The 16,929-nt window shown below is 41.0% G+C and overlaps 1 protein-coding gene across 2 annotated transcripts in view; it reads right to left on the bottom strand.

Moving 5' to 3' along the window:
- PLA2R1 (phospholipase A2 receptor 1) overlaps positions 1–16,929 on the bottom strand; it is a 69,438-nt gene that overhangs the window by 10,116 nt on the left and 42,393 nt on the right. Inside the window, exons 12-22 of one of the 2 annotated variants that reach the window (XM_077272860.1) lie at positions 15,412–15,496; positions 15,039–15,171; positions 12,963–12,998; positions 12,574–12,731; positions 12,239–12,297; positions 11,297–11,412; positions 8,609–8,763; positions 6,080–6,188; positions 3,769–3,899; positions 1,744–1,873; positions 68–306 (exon numbers count right to left, since the gene is read on the bottom strand). In XM_077272860.1, the coding sequence (XP_077128975.1) occupies positions 68–306; positions 1,744–1,873; positions 3,769–3,899; positions 6,080–6,188; positions 8,609–8,763; positions 11,297–11,412; positions 12,239–12,297; positions 12,574–12,731; positions 12,963–12,998; positions 15,039–15,171; positions 15,412–15,496 (1,351 nt within the window). The remainder of the gene's footprint in view (positions 1–67; positions 307–1,743; positions 1,874–3,768; positions 3,900–6,079; positions 6,189–8,608; positions 8,764–11,296; positions 11,413–12,238; positions 12,298–12,573; positions 12,732–12,962; positions 12,999–15,038; positions 15,172–15,411; positions 15,497–16,929) is intronic. The other variant, XM_077272861.1, reaches the window with a different exon arrangement.

Genomic DNA, 16,929 nt, shown 5'->3' with positions numbered 1-16,929 from the left:
AGGCAAGTCTTGTGAATGCAAGCTTTAGACATTTTTTTCTTAGACATTGATTGCTGTGTTTACTTACACTAGCACTATAGGTTCCAATCCAGTGAGGATATCCCAAGCGGTGAACAAGGATGGTCACAAAGGCTTGGTGGTATTGGTCAGTAATGCTAACCAAATTACCCCCATATTGTTGACAAGCAGATGCGGCCTCGTACCAGGACATGCTACCAGATATTATTCTGTATGTTTTATCTCCATATTCCATAGTCTCTGATACCGGGAACAAGTCAGAGCTATTAACAGCCGGATTAGAAATGTCTAAAAATAATAAAAATATTTAAAAAATGACTTAAGTAGTAAGAACCCTAGGCCCGATTCATCATTCGCGTTTTTTTTTTTAAGTCACTTTTCTTTTTTTGACTTGTGGTATTGATTGACTACTTTTGTTATTCATTAATTTTGTGCAAAATAAAAAATGCTCTTTATTTTTATTTTTTTTTAGCTTGAAAATTCCCATATTTATCTAAAATGTTGCAATATTTGCATAAAATCAAAAAAATAAATGAATTAAGGCATACATAAAATCACTGAAGTACCTTTGCGCAAACATTTCGGGATTTTTTTTAAAAAAAGTTGCAATTGATGAAACAGCTGTAAACATCTGGAAATCCAAAACTCACAATGACAAGCATGAAATAAAAAAAAAAAAAGCGAACACACATAATGTAGACTTTAAAAAAGGGTGCCAATTAAATAAAGAATTAGGTGCAAGTGAAAAACAGTTAAACACGAAAAACTGGACAAAAAAGGCACAAATACAATAATGAATCAGCTGCCTTGTTACCCTAAAATTTCACCCTAAAACCCGTTTTTACCCTAAAAATTTTACCCGTTTACCCTAAAATTCTGTGCCTTAACCCTATTGTAAAGCGCAGTCAATAAAGCTTTTTATTACGCCTATGTATAAAAAGTTTTAATAGGAAACTGGCTGACATACATGAGTCTATTTTTGCCTTTTCTTACCGGGAATTTGTCAGCATGGTTTTGATATGTAATCTGACAGCAGGTTGATGTAGGGACAGAGACCCTGATTTCCAGTGATGTAGCTCTTAGTTTACTGGGTGCAGCAGTTGTGAAAGAATTGCAGTTTTCTCTGCTGCAGATCTAGCAGAGCTCGGAATGTAGAGCTGTTTATAGCCCCTCCCACACCACTGATTGACTGCTTTCTGTGTACATTGTATATTGACAGAAAGCAGCCAATCAGTGGTGGAGACATGGTTGGACTAGGAGGCACGATACACCTAGTCCTCTAGTAATAATCTCCTGCTGATAAAAGACTGATTTTACTGAAAGAGCAAAACACAGCTCAGCAAGTGATACATCACTGGAATCAGGGTGTCTGAATGATGCTACTCTCTGATTTCATAGCACAAACAGATTCCTCTTAAAATTTACTTAAATCAGATATGTCCCCATATTCCATAATACACACTGCGTATATTATTGAATATATTTCTTGGGTCCAATGAGGCTGGTGTACTAACTATGAAAATTCACCTCAGAATTCTGACATTAACACGAGTAATTTTAGAGATGAGAAACTAAATTCACCCTGATTCAATGTCCAGTCCGATCCTCCTCTTCACTTCTGAATCTGGCATTCTGGGCGCAGAAGGAAGCTCCAAATAGATGTCTCACAGCACAGAACTCTGTGACAACAATTACACATGCCGGTATTCACACATGGTATCTTACCTAGTTCTTGCTCACAAATAAATCCATAGCCTTTAGGACTGCACTTTTCCAGATACCATTTTCCAGTTGGGTGAACAGTGTGGTTTGCAGATATCAGAGCGCAGAGTTGATCCTGATCATTTAGACCATTCTATGAGGGGAAAAAAATGACACAACTTGTCATGTGATCAGCTGCTGTTTGAGTGATTTCCTTTAAAATAATTAAAAAAAATTAATTAAAGGGGACTGGTCACTTGCCATAAATATGCTTTTTTTTTAGCTGACGTAAATGCCGCTGTTCTCCTGAGTTTTGCACTGTGTTTCTTTTCTTCCTGTGCCTCCGTATTACCGAGATATGGCCCTCTCTTCCTCATCTATAAATCTATTCCTTTTAGCGAACTGGGTGTGGTTCTCAAGAAAACGCCCACAAAGATTTGAGGACCACACCCACTTACCAACGCCCACCTAACAAAAGTAGAGTTTTATAAAGTGAAGAGGAGGCCATATCTCAGGAATGGAGAGGTGCAGAAACAAAAGAAAAACAGCGCCGGATTCAGGAGAACAGCGGCATTTATTCCAGGTAAAATAAAATATATATACATTTATGGCAAGTGTAAAAACTTGTATCACACAACAGTGGTGCACGTGGATTTGCGGGCCCACTGTGCCACAGGACTGGGTCTGTCTAGGAAGGGGTGTAGCTAAATGGCTACAGGTGTTCATTGGAGCTCCTGATGGTGGAGACACACTGGGCTGCAGGTAGCCGCCAGGTATCACTCCTAGGCAGAACTCGATACTGCGGCTGCTAACCTCAGATGGCAGGTTCGCTGACACAGACTAGGACTATGCTCAGACAAACCAGTCTTAGATACTGGATAAGAAACTGACCGCACATGGACTGAGGGAGAGTCTTCAACCACTGCCCACACAGGGACTAGGGGACTTCGAGAAGAGGGATGGCTGCAATGGGACCAGAGGACTTCGGATTCAGGACTGGCTACTCTAGGACCAAGGGACAACGTTCAGGCACGGGCTGTACCGGGACCACAGGACTTCGGGAACAGCATTGGCAGCAGCAGGACCAAGGTACAACGTTCAGGCACTGGCCACACTGGGACCAGTGGACGAGGTTTAGGATACTTGCAGCATCGGGACCAGGGATTCGAGTTCAAGATCCTGGCCGCATCGGGATCCGGGATTTTGGTTCAGGACACTGGCTGCATCGGGACCGAGGTACCTCACAACCGCACTGGTAGAACAGCACACTACCTAATGCTGATGGCATTTACTATAAGCATGCACTGCCCCTATAAGAGCAGAGGAGCGCACCCTTGCCTGGAGCAGGAAGCACGCTGGGGAACCTTGCTGCAGAGCTGGGGCGGTGTGTAAGCCAGCGTCCCTGCATGAAGGAAGGAGGGGACACCATGCAGGGACGCCGGCCATTCCACTACAACCTATTTAACAATTGTGCAGTCATGTGGATGTTCCAGACAAACAGATTCCAATAAATTCTGACTGATCCCATGGATTTATAATAGAATCCATCAGTCTGGTATCTGTTTTTTTTACAGCAGGAATAGTGCTGCAGACCACAGAAAAAAGGGAAAGCTTGACGGATGGGCAAACTCGGTTCCCAATATGGTGTGTTTTATTTTGTGTAAATGTTGAATGTACAAGTTGCATTTACTATTCTGTTTGTCACCCTCATGGATCTATTAAGGGGATGTATTATGATGATAACCCTTGTTCATATGCCCTATAAACTCATGTCGACAATAAAGAGGGCGTTCTTCTCAGAACCGTCCTCTGTGACCCCGAATTAGAAGCCAACGTATACGAGCAGCTGCCATTCTGCGAGATTCAAGCCATGCTTGTATTACAGAATCAGCTGTCCTATGGGGTGCGGAGAGCAGGACTGAGAGTGATCGGCCGATTTATCATAAACCATAAAAAACGTAGTAGCAAGTGACACTACCCACATGGAGTACAGGTTGGCATCAGATGTTCTTTGCTCATGACCATAAAGTTTAAAGCTTTTGCACTTACATGGGCAGACAGCGTTGGAGTCCAGTTATTATATGTTTGTAAAGTGCCGTTTTCCCAGAAATCATAATTATTTTTGCTGTATCCGATCCAAAAACCTTTCTTCTCCCCAAAGAGCTGCATAACTATAAAAGCTAAAGCAAAATGAAAGGTCAGATGATATGTAGCAGCATGTGGGACAGTACATTTTGAGAGCTTTCTAGTCCCAAACATTTTACTTTATGGCATGTCTTAGTGGAAATGTGGTCTAGTTAAGGTACTGTACTTAGTTGCCAATACTTACAGGGAATCTATCAGTAAGATCAACCTCCTCCTCCCCCAAAATTGATATATAATGGCATATAGCTCTTTAAAATGTAAATCCATTAACACTTTTATATCTTTTATCTGTTGTTGCATTCCAAAGCAATCAGAGTTTTCATCTATATACAAACGAGGCATTAAGTGCTATGGGAATGTCAGAGGATTTCCTGAGTCTCTACCTCCTGATGGTTGTTTCACCATCCAGCAACAGTTTCTTTGATAACTCACTGTCTGTGTGACGTCAGGTACCAGACTAGGATATCAGACAGTGAGCTTTCAATCGAGCAAAAGGGGCCGGTGCTGGGCTGGGAAACAACCTGAAGAGGCAGCAAAGTGCTCTGTTACTCCCAGAGCACTTAATGCCACATTTGCAGATAAAAAAAAAGGTAATTACTCGGGAATGCAGCAACAGATAGAAGATATAAAAGTGTTTCTGAATCTACATTTCCAAGACCTGCATAACCATATATGAAGGGTGGTGGTCAGTGGGTTGATCTTACTTACAAATTTACTTTAATTTAATGTTTTGCAGAATGCAATAAAGCAAACGTCTTTAACGAATGATTCTCCAATTAATGTCACGCTACGACTCTCAGCTAAAAGCGCCAAAATCATGCTGCTATGAGATAGGTATAGGAATGAATATAAGAAGGAATATGTTTACTTTGTCTATAGATGACTAGGAGGACTTTATCAAAAGTGAGGTGGGATTCATGAACATAAGTAAGTAAAATGCAAATGATAGCAAATCTGTAAAAAAAAAAAAATGCAGATGGCAGGAAATATTTCACGCAATGCATTTGGCATGGTGCAAACTTCCTCTTAGTCACTCCCATAGACACTGCCAAGGTGCTGCCGTGTTCTTCGCTTATCTGGCACAGTTTGTCCAGTAAATAGAGGTGTGATTAGATTTTTCTTCCCTGGGTACAGAATCAGTTTGCTGCCCTAGTTCTATGTTCAAATACTCTGGCAAAAGACAAAGTGGTTTGTTGGTGCCCCCCAACCCAAGGACCCAGGGCACATGCCCAGCTAGTAATTAGTAAGTCTATGTAACCATTTCCCGACATGTACGCGTGTGTGGAGCAGGCTCAGAAACAAACATAATGGGTGCAGGCTGTGATGGGCGCTGACCCTTTTAATAATGACCATTTAAGTGCTCAGATTAAGGTCTCCGTCACTCCATCAGCCGCCCCTGCAATGTGGGAGCTAGTGGGCGGCTTGTCATGGCAGGCAGGAACCGACCATCTATGAAATCCTATTAAGCAGTGCTACATATTAAAGAAATTGGTAACATTTAACCCACAAAGAAATTAACGTCTAAATAATAAAGTTTAATAGAAAAGAACTCAAACAAATAATAACGGGTACAAATTTGTTTTAAAACTGTAGGTCTTTTTTTTTTTTAAATATTCTATTAGAAAAAAAGTCTAAAAGTAAAAGAAATATAAATATATTTGGTATTGCGAAACATTTTTTATACCACATGGTAAATACTGTTAAAAATATTGCTGTTAGAATTGCTGTTTGTTTTTTTTTCCAGTCGCTGAGTCTCCCAATAAAATGGAATAAATAACAGTCAGAAAGTTAAATGCACCCCAAAAATAGGTACCATCAAAAACTAAAACTGTACCCCAGGAAAATAAGCCCTGACATCACTCCATCAACAATTTTTTTTAAATTAAAAGTAATAAAAGAAAAATAGAAAATACATAAATTAAATTTGGAATCTCAGAAATTATACTGACCAGCAGAATAGTTACCGTGTTATTTTTTGCCAAGGATGCTGTGAAAATGAAAACCCATGTGACAATAGCGTTATTACTTCTTTTTTTCGTTCCATCCCACAAGTCATTTATTTTCCTACTTTAATGATAAATTACACAGTGCCGTACAAATACACAGCATACCCAACTAAAACTTGTCAATAGGAAAACAAGAAGATTGCGGATCACGGAAGACGGAGAAAAAAAAGGGAATTTTTTGTAATGTAAAGGTGTTTCGTTAAATTTACCTTGTTCTATTTCATTTGTAATTGTGGCAAGATCTCCGCCATGTGCCGTGCAGTAATTAGAAGCCGAATACCAGTCCATCAGAAGGTCATCCTTGTAAACAAAGAAGCACTATAAAATAATGATGATGATGAGGCTAAATAAAGGAATGATATATTAGTAAAGGTTCTATTCATAAAGGTGGAGATCTCCCATCATATATGTTGGATGACGAAGCCAAGGCGGTGAAACGTGCGTCGAGGCTCTGGCTGTATTTCCCTTGCACTCCTGCAATCTCTATACATCAGGTCTCAAGGTTAATACTAATTGATATAACTTTACTTTTATTATAGTGTGATTTCTTACCTTATTACATACCTGTCATATGTATAGCGATCATGGTGACTATGATGATGACTATTTATGTCTTACTGTGACCTACGATACTGAATCATCTGTGTGGGCTCTCCTTATTTCCACTCATGATACTGCCCCATGACTTATATTTGCTATGACCTTATGGTAGCATATCCTACCATCATTGCTATCCAAATGACCTTGACAGATTATTAATCGTTCATCATCACCAGTGCAAGGAGCACAAGACAAGTGGGACATTTTTGTTTTTCCTTCGATGTGGTATCCTATTCCATCTGCTCCCACATCAATCTCTTAGCCGCTTCTCTTCCTTTATCCTACATTACTCTTATTTTGTGATATTTATATGTTTAATGTATAACATAATAAAATACATGTTTTGCTAGCTGACCCCTTGTGTTTGATTATCTCTATTTTCAATGTATGGTTTATATACTCCGGATCCCATTGTTTACAGTCCCTTCTGATAGAGATTTTCCTTTTTGGTTCCATGTCGGATGTATAGTCTGGACTTGCAATATACAGTTAGGTCCATATATATTTGGACAGAGACAACATTTTTCTAATTTTGGTTATGGACATTACCACAATGAATTTTAAACAAAACAATTCAGATGCAGTTGAAGTTCAGACTTTCAGCTTTCATTTGAGGGTATCCACATTAAAATTGGATGAAGGGTTTAGGAGTTTCAGCTCCTTAACATGTGCCACCCTGTTTTTAAAGGGACCGAAAGTAATTGGACAGATTCAATAATTTTAAATAAAATGTTAATTTTTAGTACTTGGTTGAAAACCCTTTGTTGGCAATGACTGCCTGAAGTCTTGAACTCGTGGCCATCACCAGATGCTGTGTTTCCTCTTTTTTGATGCTCTGCCAGGCCTTCACTGCGGTGGTTTTCAGTTGTTGTTTGTTTGTGGGTCTTTCTGTCTGAAGTTTAGTCTTTAACAAGTGAAATGCTGCTCAATTGGGTTGAGATCAGGTGACTGACTTGGCCGTTCAATAATATTCCACTTCTTTGCTTTAATAAACTCCTGGGTTGCTTTGGCTTTATGTTTTGGGTCATTGTCCATTTGTAGTATGAAACGACGACCAATGAGTTTTGCTGCATTTGGCTGGATCTGAGCACACAGTATGGCGGCTCTGAATACCTCAGAATTCATTCCTGTGTCACATCATCAATAAACACTAGTGACCCAGTGCCACTGGCAGCCATGCATGCCCAAGCCATCACACTGCCTCCGCCATGTTTTACAGATGATGTGGTATGCTTTGGATCATGAGCTGTACCATGCCTTCGCCATACTTTTCTCTTTCCATCATTCTGGTAGAGGTTGATCTTGGTTTCATCCGTCCACAGAATGTTCTTCCAGAGCTGTGCTGGCTTTTTTAGATGTTTTTTAGCCTTTTTCTTCCTGATGCTTATGAGTGGCTTGCACCGTGCAGTGAACCCTCTGTAGTTACTTTCATGCAGTCTTCTCTTTATGGTAGATTTGGATATTGATACGCCGACCTCCTGGAGAGTGTTGGTCACTTGGTTGGCTGTTGTGAAGGGGTTTCTCTTCACCATGGAGATTATTCTGCGATCACCCACCACTGTTGTCCTCCGTGGGCGCCCAGGTCTTTTTGCATTGATGAGTTCACCAGTGCTTTCTTTCTTTCTCAGGATGTACCAAACTGTAGATTTTGCCACTCCTAATATTGTAGCAATTTCTCGGATGGGTTTTTTCTGTTTTCGCAGCTTAAGGATGGCTTGCTTCACCTGCATGGAGAGCTCCTTTGACCACATGTTTACTTCACAGCAAAACCTTCCAAATGCAAGCACCACACCTCAAATCAACTCCAGGCCTTTTATCTGCTTAAATGAAAATGACATAACGAAGGGATTGCCCACACCTGTCCATGAAATAGCCTTGGAGTCAATTGTCCAATTACTTTTGGTCCCTTTAAAAACAGGGTGGCACATGTTAAGGAGCTGAAACTCCTAAACCCTTCATCCAGTTTTATTGTGGATACCCTCAAATGAAAGCTGAAAGTCTGAACTTCAACTACATCTGAATTGGTTTGATTAAAATTCATTGTGGTAATGTCTATAACCAAAATGAGAAAAATGTTGTCTCTGTCCAAATATATATGGACCTAACTGTATGTGCCATAGACTCCTGTAGACACCAACCTTGTTTCCATAGTACAGCCAGTCCTTAGGACAGATCCCATACTCCTGGTCGTCATCAATATCCACCGGGATGTAGTGTTTTTCAATCTTTATTGTTACATTTGTTTTACAGATGATGGAATTGATAAAATGACAACTGGAAAAACTCCACAGACCTGAAAAATACAACGTATGGGGATAACGTAGGCAATGTAACAGTCAGAGTTTCCTAGTTGGGAACCTGTCACCAGGTTTTCCCAATATAAAGTATGGCCACGACCTTGGAGGCCTCTTATACAACATTCTAGAATGCTGCACGTATCTCACTAATCTCCTCTGTATAGCACAAAGAAGAACTTCTACCCACAGACGGCACGGTTTGGTCCGATGGGCATCTCTGGTCTTGACCAGCCTCTCCTATCTCCATACAAGCACCGTCCTCTTTTCTTCCTTCATATGGATGATGCGCATCCTACGTCATCCACACAGTGTATCCCAATTGTGCTCCAGCGCAGGCGCACTTCTCTATGACCTATCAAGGGCAGCGCAAAGTGCTGTAGTGCGCATGCGCCATCTTCACTTCCAGGTCATCGGCGCTCTCTGGCCTTTCCCCGCACATACACATTACAGCACTTTGCTCTGTCCTCTGAAGAACGCCTGCACATGAGCGTGCCGGAAGACACCATGTGAATGATGTAGGATGCGTCATCCTCTCAAAGTAGAGAGGAACCGGGAATGCAGGAACAGAGGAGGCGCCGGATCAAGACCGGACCGCGCTGTCTGTGGGTTTAATAAAAACTCTTTTTTGTGCTATGCAGAGTTAATTAGGGATATACATACAGCATTCTAGGAATCAGCTTTAAAGGTGGTGGCAGTACTTTATATTGGGAAAACCAGGTGACAGGTTCCCTTTAAGGTTGGAAAACAAATCACAGATCCATAGAATCCAATCTATAGTCCTATCCTGTTAATCTCTGTACTGTCCATTCATATGATTGTAAATTGCAATAAGATGGCCTCTAAACCTTTGTTTTTCTAAACTGAATAACCCCAACTTTGGTAACCTGTCTTGATTTTGCAGTCCACCCTTTTCCTGATTAGTCTTGGGTGTTCTTTCTGGTCTCTTTCTATTTCAGCAATGTCCTTTTTATTCACCGGAGACCAAAATTATACACAGTGTCTAAGTGTGGCCACACTAGTGATTTGCATGAAATCAAAACTATGTTCTTGTTACGAGCATTTTTGTCTTTAATTCATCCCATGCTTTTATCTGCCTTTGCAGCAGCTGCCTGACATTGGTCATAAAATGGAGTTCTTCTTTCCACCCCTACTCCCAAGTCTTTTCTATCTTGGACTGTGCAGATGGATGGGTCATTCACAGCAGTTTACTGTTCACCCATATACTCCCAAGTATTTTTTGTGATAAAGAGAGACTAAAAAGACAATAAAAGTGGATATAGGACATTATCCAGATAGCGGCGTTATTGTGATGTGGTAGATGCTCACCTGGTTGAGCTGTGAGAAAGCACAATTCTTAAAATTGGCTTTAGGGTAAATCCAGCTTCTTCTGCTCTGCTGGTTGGAGGATCCAACATAGATATCAAGCTAAAACTGGACATGCTACGCTGCTGGTAAATAAAGAATTCTGAGGTTCTTAATGGATTAGAAGGAGATGAGTGTTATTTCTAACCCGTTTCGACAGCTGACTGCTTCTTCAGGAGGCCACAAGTAGCTACTTTTTGTGGTTCTCCTAAATAAGAAGTCAGATAGAAAGATATGCGGACTAGTCTCAACACGTTTCAAAGTCTATCTGACTCCTTCAGGAGAACTTCAAGTAGCTATGTTTTGTGCTTCTCCTGAGGAAGGAGTCAGATAGACTTTGAAATGCGTTGAAAATAGCCTGCATAGCCTTCTATCTGACTTCTTCTTTAGAAAACCACAAAAAGTCGCTACTTGTGGTTCTCCTGAAGGAGGAGTCAGCCGTCGAAATGCTTTGGAATAACACTCATATCCTTCTAATACATTGAGAATCTCGGAATTCTTTATTTACCAGTAGTGCAACTTACATGTTGTTATGGTTTTATCTTCAAATCTTTTTAGAGACCATTTTTCTTGAATTTTACCATTTTGGCCCAGGTACATGACCTTACATGTATATACACTAAACCTAAAATTCTGTTCTTTTTGGCCAAGCCTCCAGCTTCCCCAAATATCTCTGTAATTGTAAATTATCTTCCTCTGCGTTTATTGCATTGAAAAGTTTGGTATCATCTGCAGATTTTACTCTGCATACCCTCATCTTCTTCCTCTTAGTATGTGATGTCTCACATGGCAGGCAAAGTGCAAGCCTACGGCCAAGAGCACCGCTTTACTGAGAATGCGGGTGCAACACCTTCGCTGCACACTCAGCAAAAACAAAAAACACCCTGGTTGCACAAGTGCTCAATGCAGCTGCACCCTTGATGCAAAACACCCCCTACTAGGTGGGAGCAGAACAGGCAGTCGGACCTATTTGGAGCTGTGTAAGCGAATTACCCAGAGCTCTGACCTCCATAAACAAATATTAAGAGATTAATCAGCATAGAATGTTTAACCTATAGATACAAAAACATAAAATGATAATTAAAGGGAAGAAATGGTATGCAAACACAGTATTAACAGAGAAGACAACCGAGTTTAGACATGCAACATGATTCCACCTGCACCAACCTGTGTCGGGTCCTATATAGGCGCACTGCCTGTCTCCCCTTGTTACAGTATTATTGGTATTACTCTTTAGATCTTTTCTCCAGTTTGTGTATATAACAGATGATCCGTCTCTCCATCTGCAGCCAAAAATAACAAGCTAAAATTATGTCACCAATCCTTCTAATCTAGATCATTGGGGTCTGAACATTCGATCACCATTTATCAGTCATGTGGCCGTACACCATAAATTTATGTTGTCTCCCGGCTCCATAAACATGCAAGCTCAGCCAAGCATGCATGTTCATTTTAATAGGGGAAGGGTAATAAGCTGAGGAAACCCCTTTCCGACATCGGGCGTAATAGTTGGACTCCCCTTGTTTGTTTGCCCCTTTTCGAGCACATGACAGCTGATCTATACAGCTGACATGTGCCTGCAACAGCCATGGGTGGAATCGCGATCCACCCGCGGCTGTTAACTAGTTAATTGACTAGTTGTTGATTTCTGACAGAGGCATTTAACTCGCGCTTACCGGAAGCACGTCGTAAATGCTTCCCATCGATGACTCCGTCACATGATCACTGGTCACCGATGGGTTGGCATGACAAGTAGAGGTCACCAGCAGACCTCTATGGTTGTCATTGCCGGATTGCTATGAACGTCGCCCAGAGGTCGGTGCTCATAACAAGTGATCATTTCTGCTACACACAGGTGATCAATCAGAGATGCAGCTTCTAGTCTCCCATGGACTATTGAAGCATGCAAAAAGGAAAAAAAATGTTTTTAAGCAAAAAAATAAAATAAATTGTTCCCAAAAAGATGGACAATCCCTTTAGCTACTTTACTGTATGCGGCTCGGTGTACGCTGGGTTTAGAGGCACGTCTACTTGCAGACACAAATATGTCTTGATTATGCAATGTATAAAATGACAACTTTAATTACTTTCTTTAAAATACTCATCTACCTTTGTGATCCATCAGATTCCTTCACGAGTCCAATCCACCAATTCTTCTCTTTCGACAGCTGCAATGTATAGTAAATGTATGATCGCTACAGTATATGTGTGCATTTGTGTGCATGGCTGGTATCGTGACAATGTAGGGCAATATCCATTGGTAGAATTACACATATCCCTACAGAACACAGGGGGGTCCAGAGCAAAAATAACCTCTACAAGGGGTTGTCTGGAAATTTAAAGAAATTGCGGAAAATGTGATAACCTCCCCCCCCTCATTATTTATCTGCTCCAACACTAATATTCTCCGTTCTCTATAATATATTTTTATCGCCGGATTTTACCTGTTTTATTCTCCTATGTATAAACGTTTGCTCATCTTCAGTAACTATGGAGGTCACTCCACTTTGCATCCAGCCGCAGATAAATTCAGCTGAAGCAAAATCAGCAATCGTATCATAGAAAAAATAATTATTTCCTTGGTAGAAAACCCATGGAATATCTGGAAAAAATAAACACATTTTCTATCACAAAACAATTCAGTGAACACTGAGCAGAAATACTGATTAAAAAAAAAACAATTCCGGCACAATTTACAGCTTAATTTTAGGAAATTTTTTGCTATTTTTTTTTCTGAAAGTTTCCCCTGAACAATTCAATAGAGGACACATCCATCTGGAAACTATAAAAATGGAAAATAAATGGAAAACAAATTATAATTTTCCAACTGTACCATTAATGTGCCAATCTGGGGTCTTGGGAATCACACCTGAAAAAACAAAAATGTTATATTATAAATATTGAGTGAAAGTGGTGCGAAACACCAAAGAAAACTGAACATTTTAATGGAAGGTAAACCTGCATTGTTGATTTTAATTTGATGTCCCGTTATAAGAGGAGAATGTACTGTAAGAAATGGCAGCACCTGACGGACCCTATTGACTATGGGGAGGGGGTCTCTCAGGTTTTTATTTGTCATTTTACCATAGATTAGATCCCTGGTCCTGGACTTCACCACTGAGGGAATATTCTATGGAAGATACTTCTGGGGGTCAAAATTCACAAATTTATATTGTGAGAAAGTTTGCAAATTTTGGGGATTTTGTTACAACATTTCGCACTCCGATAGAGGGCGTTGTTAGCTTTGCAAATAGGATAAAGTCAGATTTATGAATGGCAAGTTTTTAAAGTAGAACAAAAAAAAAGTAATTCTAACTTCAGTAAGAGGGTGGAGTAAAAAGTAGAAAATCAGCTCTATACAGAAATGATACTTCTAAAAAGGCACCAAATTTATCAAACATCATGCAACAATTTTAGAAATTTGGTGCAAACAAATAGAAACAAGCTGCAACATAATACATTCTTCACTTTCCAATGCATTAGCACTCGTTGGCATGTAAATATCATAATAAAGTGTGGAATGAAAATGAAAAAGTAATAAAATGTACATTAATATTGTGAAATGTACAATAGAATCCTAGAATGTTAGAATTGGAAGGGACCTCCAGGGTCGTCGTGTCCAACCCCCTGCTTAAGGCCTGTTTCACACGTCAGTGGCTCCGATACGTGTGGTGACAGTTTCCTCACGTACCGGAGACACTGACTCACGTAGACACATTAAAATCAATGTGTCTCTGCAGATGTCAGTGATTTTTCGCGGTCCGTGTGCAAAACACGGAGACATGACAGGGTTTGTGGGAGCGCACGGATCACACGGACCCATTAAAGTCAATGGGTGCGTGTCATCACGTAACGCACACGGATGCCGTCCGTGTGCCGTCCGTGTGCTGTCCGTGTGCCGACTGAGGACCACACGGACCGTGCAGGAGACAGCGCTAGAGTTAAGCAGCGTTCGCTGGAGAGAAGGAATGAAAAATCAAGGTTTTTTTATTTTTTTGTGTTTAAAATAAAGTTCATGGTCACCTCCCACCCCCTGTGCTGACAAGCTGCCGGCACTGAGAGGAAGCATCGCGGGAGTTGGGTGGGTATTTTAATGCCAGCGGGTGGGCGCACAGGGGGTGGGAGACGGGAGGTGACCACTAACTTTATTTTAAACACAAAAACAATTAATAAAAACTTCTCTTCTCCAGCGAACGCTGCTGGGGAGAAGGAATGAACACCGGCTTCAGCACCACATGCAGGGGGGACAGCGCTTAACTCTAGCGCTGTCTCCTGCACGGTCCGTGTGGTCCTCAGTCGGCACACGGGCGGCACACGGCTGCCGCACGTGTGCCACTCTAATGTGCTACGTGAGCACACGGACACACGGACACGGATAACTCCGGTACCGATTTTTCCGGTACTGAAATTATCTGGACGTGAGAGACTGGCCTAATGCAGGAGTCACTAAACCATCTCAGACAAATGTCTGTCCAGCATCTAATGAAGACTGAAAAATACATTGATATACACAGCATAGATATAATTTAAGAAGACTTCTCACTTGCCATAAGATGTTATTTTGTTTACCTGATGTAAATGCCGCTATTCTCCTGAATCCGGCGATGTTTTTCTTTTGCTCCTGCTCCTCTCTGTTACTGAGATATGGCCTCCTCTTCCCTATACGTAAATTTAGTATTTTTAGCCAAGTGGGTGTGGTCCTCAAGTAGTTTCTATAGAGAAAACTTGAGGACCACACCCACTTTCTGAAAAAACTAGTTTTATATAATGGAAAGAACGGGCCATATTTCAGGAATGGAGAGGCACTGGAAAAAAAATAAATACAATGCCCGATTCAGGAGAACAGGAGCATTTACACCAGGTAAAAATATTCCTGTTAAGTTATGTCCTTTTTAAGCTAGTAATTTACCTTTTGGAATTTTGCAGATCCATTCTTCTTGCGCATTGCAATTTAACGGCACTAACCGCATATCAGCCCCAAATGCTGCACAGTTAATTGAAACATCACTAGGATATGTGTCCGGCCAGAAGGACGACACAACCTGCAAAAAGTAAATGCTAGTAAATGCTAGTATAGTAACTCTATGTCTTTGTTGCAGACAGAAAACAATGAAGTCAGAAAACCATTGAAAACCCAAGGTATACTTTTTGAAGCCATCGCTTTAAAATAAAACACAACCAAATACCATTAAATCATAATAAACTCTATTACTCTTATTTTGTAACCTGGCCTGAGTGGGACGCTGTTGCTTTACACTGGTTGAACGAACCCCGACACTTACCGGCGACCCGTCTGACCATTCCCAGGAATCTTTCGAAGATGGATTCCGTTTATTGAACCCAATCCAAAACTTTCGCTTTCCATCGCTGCAAGAAAACAAAAAAACAGATCTGATAGTATCAAGGGTCAAATCAAAAGAATAACTTTACCTATTACAACATTTCTCAGTTTAATGGAGAAGGTCAACTTTAAAAATGTAATTACATAATGGAAAAATTGTTGTTTTCTACATTTTGTAAGTTGTGAAATCACAGCCTCATGGTACTAGAAGCAATAGCGTAGCTACTGGGGGGGTAGAGATTGCAGTCACCCCAGGCTCCAAGCTTGGACTGTCACTGTAGCTTCGCGGGAGAGAAGGAACACATGATCTCCATGTATTATCGTTCTTTGTTCTGTAGACCACGGGTCACTCTAAGCCTGAGGCCTGCAGAACAACAGGCAGGGGCGTCACTAGGCTCCCCTGATCATAAGAGTTATGTCCCGAATGTCTAGCTAGCTGCATACAGACACACTCAGGGTTTCCCCGGCACATGGTATTTCTGCTTGTAACATGGGGACCGCAATACAAGGAAACAGAAATCATCTTGTGTTCTGGTGAGGTGAAGGACCCAGGAGTTGGATCTTGTCTCCTCCTCAGGAGCAGATAGAAACTCTTCTTTGTTATGGACTTTGATGTCTATGCTCCAAACTCTGGACTCCCTCCCCTTCAAGTGTCGTCCTGCAGTATCTACCATCTACCTAGGAAAAGTAAAAGTAAAGCAGCAGTAAGTCCACCAGGTTCTGGAGCAAACTTCTGGATTTACTGCTGGCTTTCGGTGCTTTCATGTTGTGTTTAGGCACCTGTTCAGTGGCCCCATCGGGGCTTACGTCTGAACCCAATAAGGAATCTAGGTAAGTATACTGCACTGTGAGAAATTCTACAAGTAATTGTGGTTTACATGATGGGCAAATTCAAAGTGGCCAAAAATTCTTGCCTGAAAGCTCCTGAAATGTAAATTGAAAAGGAATTGACCAAGATTAGAAGTTATCCCCTATCCATAGGTTAACGCGGTGACTCAGTGGTTAGCATTGCTGCTTTGTAGAGCTGAGCTTCTGGGTTGAAAGCCCACCAAGAACAAAATCAGCAACTAGTTTGTATGTTCTCCTCGTGTTTGTGTGGGTTTTCTCCAGGTTCTCTAGTTTCCTCGCAAACGCTGAAGACATGACATACTGATAGGGAATTTAGACTGTGAGACCCGATGATGATGTCTTTAAAGTGTTGTGAAATTAATGGTGCTATGTAAGAGAGTAAGATAAATACCGGTATATACAATCTTGGTAAAACACCCTTAGATTTCATTGCCAGTCTCAAAAAGTTGATTTGAAATGGTTGATGAATATAAGACAAGTAACATATAACAGAAAAAAAAAGAGATCTCTCAGAAGACTTGGTAAATGTCTGCAGAATTGTCCTGGAAACTCCCAGAAAGTGGCGCTTCCCCATTGTTTTGTTGGCTGTGTTGCTTAGCCCCAGCATACA

Source organism: Ranitomeya variabilis, chromosome 7 (genome assembly GCF_051348905.1).
Source record: "Ranitomeya variabilis isolate aRanVar5 chromosome 7, aRanVar5.hap1, whole genome shotgun sequence".
NCBI classification, from domain to species: domain Eukaryota; kingdom Metazoa; phylum Chordata; class Amphibia; order Anura; family Dendrobatidae; genus Ranitomeya; species Ranitomeya variabilis.
Note: the sequence above shows the minus strand (reverse complement) of the source record. Positions and strands in the feature narration are given on the sequence as shown.